This window comes from Oncorhynchus mykiss, chromosome 22 (genome assembly GCF_057628025.1).
Source record: "Oncorhynchus mykiss isolate SJ-2025 chromosome 22, ASM5762802v1, whole genome shotgun sequence".
Taxonomy (NCBI): Eukaryota; Metazoa; Chordata; class Actinopteri; order Salmoniformes; family Salmonidae; genus Oncorhynchus; species Oncorhynchus mykiss.
In genome coordinates, this window is record NC_143043.1 from 18,850,705 (window position 1) to 18,859,510 (window position 8,806).

Below are 8,806 nucleotides of genomic sequence, written 5' to 3' on the forward strand. Positions count from 1 at the left end.
GAGGAATGGGACAAAATACCAGCAACAGTGTGTGAAAACCTTGTGAAGACTTACAGAAAACGTTTGACCTCTGTCATTGCCAACAAAGGGTATATAACAAATTATTGAGATAAACTTTTGTTATTGACCAAATACTTATTTTCCACCATAATTTGCAAATAAATTCATTAAAAATCCTACAATGTGATTTTCTGGATTTTTTTTTATTCTCATTTTGTCTGTCATAGTTGAAGTGTACCTATGATGAAAATTACAGGCCTCTCTCATCTTTTTAAGTGGGAGAACTTGCACAATTGGTGGCTGACTAAATACTTTTTTGCCCCACTGTATATACATTTCAGTTAAAAATACAATGAACAAAACATAGACCACATATATTCTCTCTCTGATATGCATGCTTACCTTGCATTTCCGCATAATTTTGCACCTTTTGGGAAAGTGGTCCAGGCCCTCCACTACCCTCTGTACCAGCCTCGTTAGGCTATGGTCCCTGCTCTTTTATACCGGTGACCTGTAGGCCAATCAATATGAACTTGAGCCACAAAAATTCATTATTTCATCATTGGTACATGCATAGGCTAGTTTGGATTTAGAAAGATGATAGCTTCTTGCTCCAGGTAATTAGCTTTTATATCGTTTATTGCAATGAAGCACATTACAGCAGATACAGAAGCTTCCACATAAAACACAAGCTATAAAAAAAAATGATGGATGGTCAGAGAAAGACTTGAAAATTACATGTTTTTTCTCTTAGTAATGTAGTAAAAATTACACTATATTAACATGTATAACGTTTATTACCACACCTATAAGGAATGTCTGTCTTATTTTGTGTTTGATCAAATGGCTGTGTCCTCAAATGTCTAACATCTGATTGTTTTCTACGGACACTGATTGAACATTATGGGCAAAGAGTACTACAATGGGAACATAAATAATTAGGCTACATGTACTCAGATCTCACTCTGTTACACAACGAAATAGCCATCATAGACTCTCTCTCCATCGTTTTAAAAAAAATCACATTGTATGAGATCACTTGACTATATCATAGGCCTACGATGTGCGTTTTTAAAACACAACTAACAACGATTTCTATTCTTCAGAATCTTACAAATCAATTAAATAGTTTACAATCATTTCACAATATCACAAAATGGTTAAATAGCTTATTATGTACATCATTTTCATAATTACAATAGACAATAGCTGTTGATTAAAACTAGTTTAAATTAAATAAATAGGCATTTAGGCCTTCAGCTATTATATAGCAAACTAATCATGTTAAATGTAAACGTCGCCTAAATTTTCCCAGTAGGCCTATGCGCTACAAGCCGACATTGTTTAAACGTTCGTCAATATTGGTCCAAGACAGGGTGTGCATTATAACTGATCGGCCTATTAGTTGGATATTATCAGTTGCATATAAAGATAGATTAATCTAAATAGAACACCCCCCCCCCCCCCCCCCCCCCGTTTTGTGGTTGTTTAACTGTGTGGATAGAAACTATAGTAACCAATGTCCTTAACGCAATTTTTCTCACACTCTCTTGGCGGCAAGATCTCCGATTTCAACGGGGACACTGTTTCCGAAACCGGTGTGGCAGACGGTGAAATTCTTCTCCTTTTAGCTTGCTCAAAGATACCAGAATCACTTGAATCAATCGACTTGATTGAAGACGGCGTCTCTATCCAGCTGGATTCGGATAAGTCTTTTGATTTTGCCTCGTTAGACCCTCCGTTGGGTGACCTTTCTGTTGGGATGGTGTCCGCGTTATCAACCAGGTAGTTGGACGTGCCTGTTCTGCCAACAGAATTTGTTGGCCAGCAAGAGAGCACAGAGCTAGACTTACTGCAGTACTGGGGTGGTGTGTGTGTGCCCCAGCCGGAAGGGTCGGTATAGTAACCTAGAGGTCTGTTTGAGCACCCTGTAGTGGGCAGTGGAAGTGTCTTTACTCCAGCTGCTGCATAAGACAGCAGGGTGGCCGCGTTACCGGCAAAATCAGCAGCCGCGGCAGCATCGTATGGCGAGGCGGCAAAGTCCAGTCGGTTATTGGCAGGGTTGACAAACCATCGCTGCGGGGATGCAACTGTGGGCTCTTCGGTTTGTTGCGGGGATAGCAAGCTGTTACTAAGTGGGACGCTGCGGTCCGTGCCAGGTCCAGTCCCTACGCCAGGGTGAAAGCGAGATTTGGCATAACTGCTGACAAATTGGTCCTGTAGGAAAGAACCAGCCATGGCATATCTCGCACCAGGCATGATCTGAGAGCGAGGCGAGTCACCCGGTGATGGTGTTAACCGGTCAATGTCGCAACCTGTGTAGACACTGAAAAGACGAGGAAGAAACAGACAAACAAATTATGAATCACCATGGGCTAAGGTTGTCACTGCCAATGTGATGTGCAAGAATGGAACCAACTTTGTTCATGACTCATTTGATAAAAATGCTGAATAAACTATGTTTTTGGAGAGGGAACATCAAGCAAATAAATGTAAAAAAATGTCGTGATAAAATTGTCACCATTTTATAATGTGCTAATATATTGGATTGTATAAAGGCCTACTCCAAAATATAATGCTTACCCACTGGGTACAGACGTCAATTACACTTCAAGTCCACGTTGGTTCAACGTAATTTCGATGAAATACATGGAAACAACGTTGATTGAACGAGTGTGTGCCTAGTGGGTATGATCAAATGTGTCCCCATTGACATTCAATAACATTTTAATTTTGATCAACGAGGACACAAAATAATGTTTTCCTGCCAGTTAAATGTATTTACATTTCAATTGAACACGAGCAAAAAAAATATGAGGTAGCCTATGCTACAACCATGTACATAAACTCTATAATTTGTATTGCCTCGGAGAGAAGAGGAACCAAACGAATCAAACTGTTTCATAACGAGAAGGGATCAAGAACAAATAATAAATGGCAAATAGTCTTACGTGTCATAGTTGTCCCGAAATCCTTTAGCAAATGGATTGTGGTCGATTTTTAGCTGGGTAATCTGCACACAAAAACAAGTATGAAGATTTTAGTAATAGTTGCATGTAGTTGTTTATTCCTAATTACGTTGCAAATCCGAATATGCCAAACGAATTGTGTCTTTCGATAGGCAACAATACTAGAATACTTAACGAATGGAAATATCATCAATCAGATTCTCTTACATCGGTATTCTGGTAAGCTGTGACTGCGATGAACTGTGTTTCTGGGAAGGTGAACGTCTGTACTCTTCCAGGTTGGCTGGAGTCCTCGGTTCCGTCTTCGTTGACTTCCACCACATGGAGCCTGGGCTGGTACTTGTGAAGCGATTGTAGAACTACCATCTGGAGGTAGACAAGTAAGGAAGAGATTTCATGACCACTGTCAATTTCGACCTACATTTGGAGCCAATAAGCCATGATGTAGGCTAAATGACCCAAACTGAAGACAGGGTATGGCTTTCGTTTTTTATGACATTTTCTGAAAACTATTTTTTTGGACTTTTGATGGTGATGTATCATTGGAGAAAGACCTAATAAATAGTGTGTAATAACTGCATAAGGTGTGCGCAACAAACTCTCTCCATGCACACCCTCAATAGTTAATTCAGGGTCTTTCAAAGTCTCTGATCATATTATTTTACGTTTATAAAACAAGGTCCTAGCTGACCTGTCCGGTGTTGTTTGAGCCTCCTTTATTGTTCGTTAATTTCAGCTTCCCAAATGAGATTTCTTGGCGCATCCAGTGCGCACCGGTGTTTGGAGAGTCAGGGTGCATGTACACCCTGTTTCCTGTGGAAAACAAAGAAATGACATAGCCTACATTGAAATGCGTTGTTTTTACAAAATATCATACACATCACAATATTGATTTTCAATTACATTAATTCGATGATATCATTTTGTGATTGTATTAGCCTAATGTTGCGTGTTAGCTTGGAACGGCTGAATCAATTTAAGATGATTCTTCTTTTTATAATATAAACTACTCTTAATTATCAACCATTATCATCACTGTATTATTCACAGAGATGTAGAGGAACGTAGGCCTACCTGTGACATTGGTGTCCGCTTTGCCACATGGTACCCACTTGCCACCTTGGAATCGCCAGTGATTTGGATCAGCAAGAATAACATCCACAAATATGTTGTAGTGCGCCGTCGGATCCAGACCAGAAATGTTGAAACTCAAAAAGGGGAACATTCGTCTGCAGGTAATAATTAAAAATATGTCAATAATATTTGGTCAAGATCGGTGTAAATGTCCTGCATAATAGACCCTGTCCAACATTTGGTGATTTACCCAATTTGAAAGTATTACTGCAACAATTCAAGAAAAACATAGTCAGTTAATTTTTTTAATTTGTAATTTATAATAAAGGCAATATATTGAACGAATTACAATTGCAATGCCCTTCCTTATTTAAAACAAATCGGACGCATGCGTATTACTTCACAAGCTATACCAAAATTGTGATTAAAATTAATGTAGCTGAGAATACCTACCGTCCTTGTTTGGTGATTATCATCTCTGTTTGATGTCTGTGAAACTTCAGCCACAGGGCCCTGTTGCACAGATACACCTGCGCTTTCCCAGGCAGCAGCCCAGCTTGCGCCGAGGAAAACTGGTAGAACGCCCCTCCTTGATAAGTGTGTCCATACTGTTGTGCGTATGGGTAACCCGCGGTTGGGTACCCTTGCGGAGAGCTGTTGGTCAGAAGACTATTGTACGCTCCATTAGTGATGACTGGATGGTGGGCCAAATAACGACTCGGACTCCCGATAGAAAAAGCCGGGTGCGCTGGTCCATGTTGACTCGGATAGGGGAACATAGTACTTGGAGTTGCTGAGACTGACTGTGGTTGGCTAGATTGCGAAAGGGTATACCTTTCTCCTGTAGATCCATCGAAATTATGACGAATTTCAGAGACTCCGTGGAGATCAGGAGAGAGTTTACCTCTCTGGACGTCCCCTGATGCGTCCTTGGAGTCGGGGAAATTGTCAGCCTCTGACTGGTTCGTCATCCCCCTGGAATTTTTTTTCAGAGTTGAACTTCTCTCCAGGTTGTCACTAGCAGATATAATAGGATGGTCGTGCAAGGATAGCTCAGATCCATCGGAGCTTGGGTAGCCACTGCCCACATTCAGACATTTCTTGGAGAGCCCACTAGTGCAATTCTCGAGCTGCATAGCTCTCAACACTATTAACGCAAACTATATGGAATCGCAAGCTTTTGTTCACTCCTAACTCTATATAAGACACGCAAAAAAATCGCCTTCCTATGTTTTCAGTCACCTTGAGTAAGAGCAAGTGAGCCAATTGACACTATCCTGCAATCAGGAAGGTTTTGCTATTCATCACTCTTCATGCATTGCTAATGAAACAACTATTGCTATTGGTTAGCTCAAGACAATAATTTAATTAGACAGCTCTTAATTAGGATAATCATGAGGGCTTTGCCCATAAACCCAATTTGCTTTCAGAGACAATCAGCCAGTCCTTATTTGATAACATTTTACTTTATGTGATATATTTGTGTAGATATCACACCAATGTTAATTGTTTATTATCTTAATGATGCATTGCCACATGCTCATATAAATATCAACAAAAATAGTCCGGAATCATAGTTACGTTTTTCCTCTGTATATTTCGACATTATTATGGGAAATATGCGTTATTTACCTATTCATCTGGTAAGAGTGGCAAAGTGTGTCTACCGGAGAAACAAAAATATATTATGAACATACCAAAGGTGACAAGCAATGACAGGCAGTGCACTTCATGCTTTAAAATGTTTGTGATAGCGTGAAATGATGCCGTTCCTCTGAAATGTGTTTATGAGTCTCAAGGCAGGTAAATATTTCATTATACTGGACCAAAGTTATGAATCAGAGCACTCATAACAATGAGTGAGTGAGTGCAATGACAAATAAAATAAAAAACACCATCAAAATCAGCAAGAATGGGGGAAAAAACACCAATAAAATAACGTTATGAAAGTAATTTTGTTCAATGATGTTATAACACAGCACTATTATTATTAAAAGAGTCGACTCTTGAGTTTCATTGTTTGATTAGCAGTTATAGGCCTAATTAATAATACACAGGGAAAAAAGGGAAAATCTGATATTCCTCTAAAAATATTTCTGCATTAAAGGTCGATTTCATCTAATCATTTTGACTGTTTTTCCGTATGAGAGCTTCATTGATGTGCATGGGCAGTGTGACAGCGTCATTGGATAAAATCCAACCTGAACGTTGTGGTCCAGACTGAGCCAAGACGATGCTGTGTCTTGCTTTACAAGGCTGGCAAAACTCCAACTACTTACTTATTGACTGAAATACATTATAGGTTATCCAAATGTGAGATGTAGACCAATATTTTGTATGTAAATGTCTCTTTGGAAACTCAGGCGATTAATAATTTTTTGAAGAGGATAAATAAATAAAAAACGTTAAAGCTCCATATCAACACTGATATTTGTTTGCTGTTTGGCTGACATAATTTCCTCCTCAACAGCTAGATTTAGAGAACTCAACTCAGTAACCATCATGTGCAGCGGTCACATTTGTGTATTAATCTTACACATTAAGTTATCTATTTAGGAGATTTTGAGCGGTTCTGGCCCGTTTCCGACTGACATTTTTGTGTACAGAGCACTCGGTGAGTGACGCAACATCAATTGCCGTGCACTCCGTGAAAGCTCTGGTTGTCCCGCTTCGCATGACGCTCTCTGCTCTCGTCTGAGATACAGTATGTGAAATCTCACACCATGATAAATATTTGCATAGAGAGCGACATGTCACATTTTCTGGCCTATCCAGACAAAGGATCGACTTCCTCTGGCGGTGACCCTTGCATCTCCGTTTACAATAAGGCATATGAGGGATTTGAAATGGAGAGCCTGGCAATTGCAGAAAAAGCAGCATCATCTAGCTTGGATATAGTCAATTGGATTTAGAGCTCTAAATATGCAAAACTACAACATCATTTTGTAGAATTGAAACAATTCCACTTTCTCTTCGTCACAGAGGGATGAAATCACATAGTGCTTAAAGCTGAAGTTATAATGAGTTAGCAGGCATTTGAATGCTGGAGCGACTGGTAGTTTGGTGGTTAGAGCGTTGGGCTAGTAACCGAAAGGTCGCTGGATCATAATTCCCGAGATTACAAGGTAAACAAAACCTGTCGTTCTTCCCCTGAACAAGGCAGTTAATTAACCGACTGTTCCCTGGTAGGCCGTCATTGTAAATAAGAATATGTTCTTAACTGACTTGCCTAGCTAGTTAAAATTTGATTTAAAAAAATGGCGTCTGGGGTTGCTGGACAGAACATTTTATTTCATCAATTCAATTAAATGGGGACAATTTTGTACAGTCACTAAGTATGAACATATTTATTTTACTGTTATAAGAAAGATTAAATAAGTCGTTTATAAATTTGATTGTTACTATATTTTGAAACCACTTAATTCATTTCAAGCCCACTTTTGTAGAAAAGGTAAAAAATTATATATGTGTTTTCATATTTTCATCATATTTTTTATACTGTGTATAAAGCTTTTGTCCTCAAAAGTGAGTAATATAACTATTTTTACTAGAAAGGTGCAATTTTAATATTTCTGGCAGTATAAGCATTACATTTAAGTCATTTAGCAGACACTCTTATCCAGGGCAACTTGCAGGAGCTTTGCTCAAGGGCACATCAACAGATTTACAGTTGAAGTCGGAAGTTTACATACACCTTAGCCAAATACATTTAAACTCAGTTTTTTTTTTTTTTTTACAATTCCTGACATTTAATCCTAGTAAACATTCCCTGTTTTAGGTCAATTAGGATCACCACTTTATTTTAAGAATGTGAAATGTCAAAATAAGAATAGAGAATGATTTATTTCAGCTTTTATTTATTTCATCACATTCCCAGTGGGTCAGATGTTTACATACACTCAAATAGTATTTGGTAGCATTGCCTTTAAATTGTTTAACTTTTTGGGTAGCCTTCCACAAGCTTCCCACAATAAGTTAGGTGCATTTTGGCCCAATCCTCCTGACAGAGCTGGTGTAACTGAGTCAGGTTTGTAGGCCTCCTTGCTCGCACATGCTTTTTCTGTTCTGTCCACAATTTTTCTATGGGATTGAGGTCAGGGCTTTGTGATGGCCACTCCAATACCTTGACTTTGTTGTCCTTAAGCCATTTTGCCAGAACTTTGGAAGTATGCTTGGGGTCATTGTCCATTTGGAAGACCCATTTGCGACCAAGCTTTAACTTAACTGATGTCTTGAAGTGCAGCAAAGCACCCAAACAACATGATGCTGCCACCCCTGTGTTTCACGGTTGGGATGGTGTTCTTCGACTTGCAAGCCTCCCCCTTTTTCCTCCTAACATAACGATGGTCATTATGGCCAAACAGTTCTATTTTTGTTTCATCAGACCAGAGGACATTTCTCCAAAAAGTACAATCTTTGTCCCCATGAGCAGTTGCAAACCGTAGTCTGTCTTTTTTATGGCGGTTTTGGAGCAGTGGCTTCTTCCTTGCTGAGCGGCCTTTCAGGTTATGTCGATATAGGACTTGTTTTACAATGGATAAAGATACTTTTGTACCCCTTTCCTCCAGCATCTTCACAAGGTCCTTTGCTGTTGTTCTGGGATTGATTTGCATTTCTCATTTCTCCACAGGTACACCTCCAATTGACTCAAATTATGTCAATTAGCCTATCAGAAGCTTCTAAAGCCATGTATTTTCTATAATTTTCTAAGCTGTTTAAAATGCACAGTCAACTTAGTGTATGTAAACTTCTGACCCACTGGA

The 8,806-nt window shown here is 39.1% G+C and overlaps 1 protein-coding gene across 1 annotated transcript; it reads right to left on the minus strand.

Annotated features, from left to right (window-relative positions):
- Positions 1 to 621: 621 nt before the first annotated feature.
- Positions 622 to 5,260, minus strand: tbr1b (T-box brain transcription factor 1b). Its single transcript, XM_021579114.3, has 6 exons — positions 4,497 to 5,260; positions 4,044 to 4,198; positions 3,661 to 3,782; positions 3,177 to 3,335; positions 2,952 to 3,013; positions 622 to 2,326 (listed from the first exon to the last, which is right to left on the minus strand). Exons 1-6 carry the CDS (start codon positions 5,177 to 5,179, stop codon positions 1,489 to 1,491), a joined length of 2,019 nt encoding a protein of 672 aa, XP_021434789.3. The 5' UTR covers positions 5,180 to 5,260; the 3' UTR covers positions 622 to 1,488.
- Positions 5,261 to 8,806: the final 3,546 nt, after the last annotated feature.

Coding starts and splice junctions, on each gene's coding strand:
- tbr1b (XM_021579114.3), bottom strand. CDS start 5,179: ATGCAGCTCGAGAATTGCACTAGTGGGCTCTCCAAGAAATGTCTGAAT. Junction 3,014..3,176: donor CAGCTTACCAGAATACCGAT/GTAAGAGAATCT, acceptor TTTTGTGTGCAG/ATTACCCAGCTAAAAATCGA. Junction 2,327..2,951: donor TTTCGGGACAACTATGACAC/GTAAGACTATTT, acceptor TCGTCTTTTCAG/TGTCTACACAGGTTGCGACA.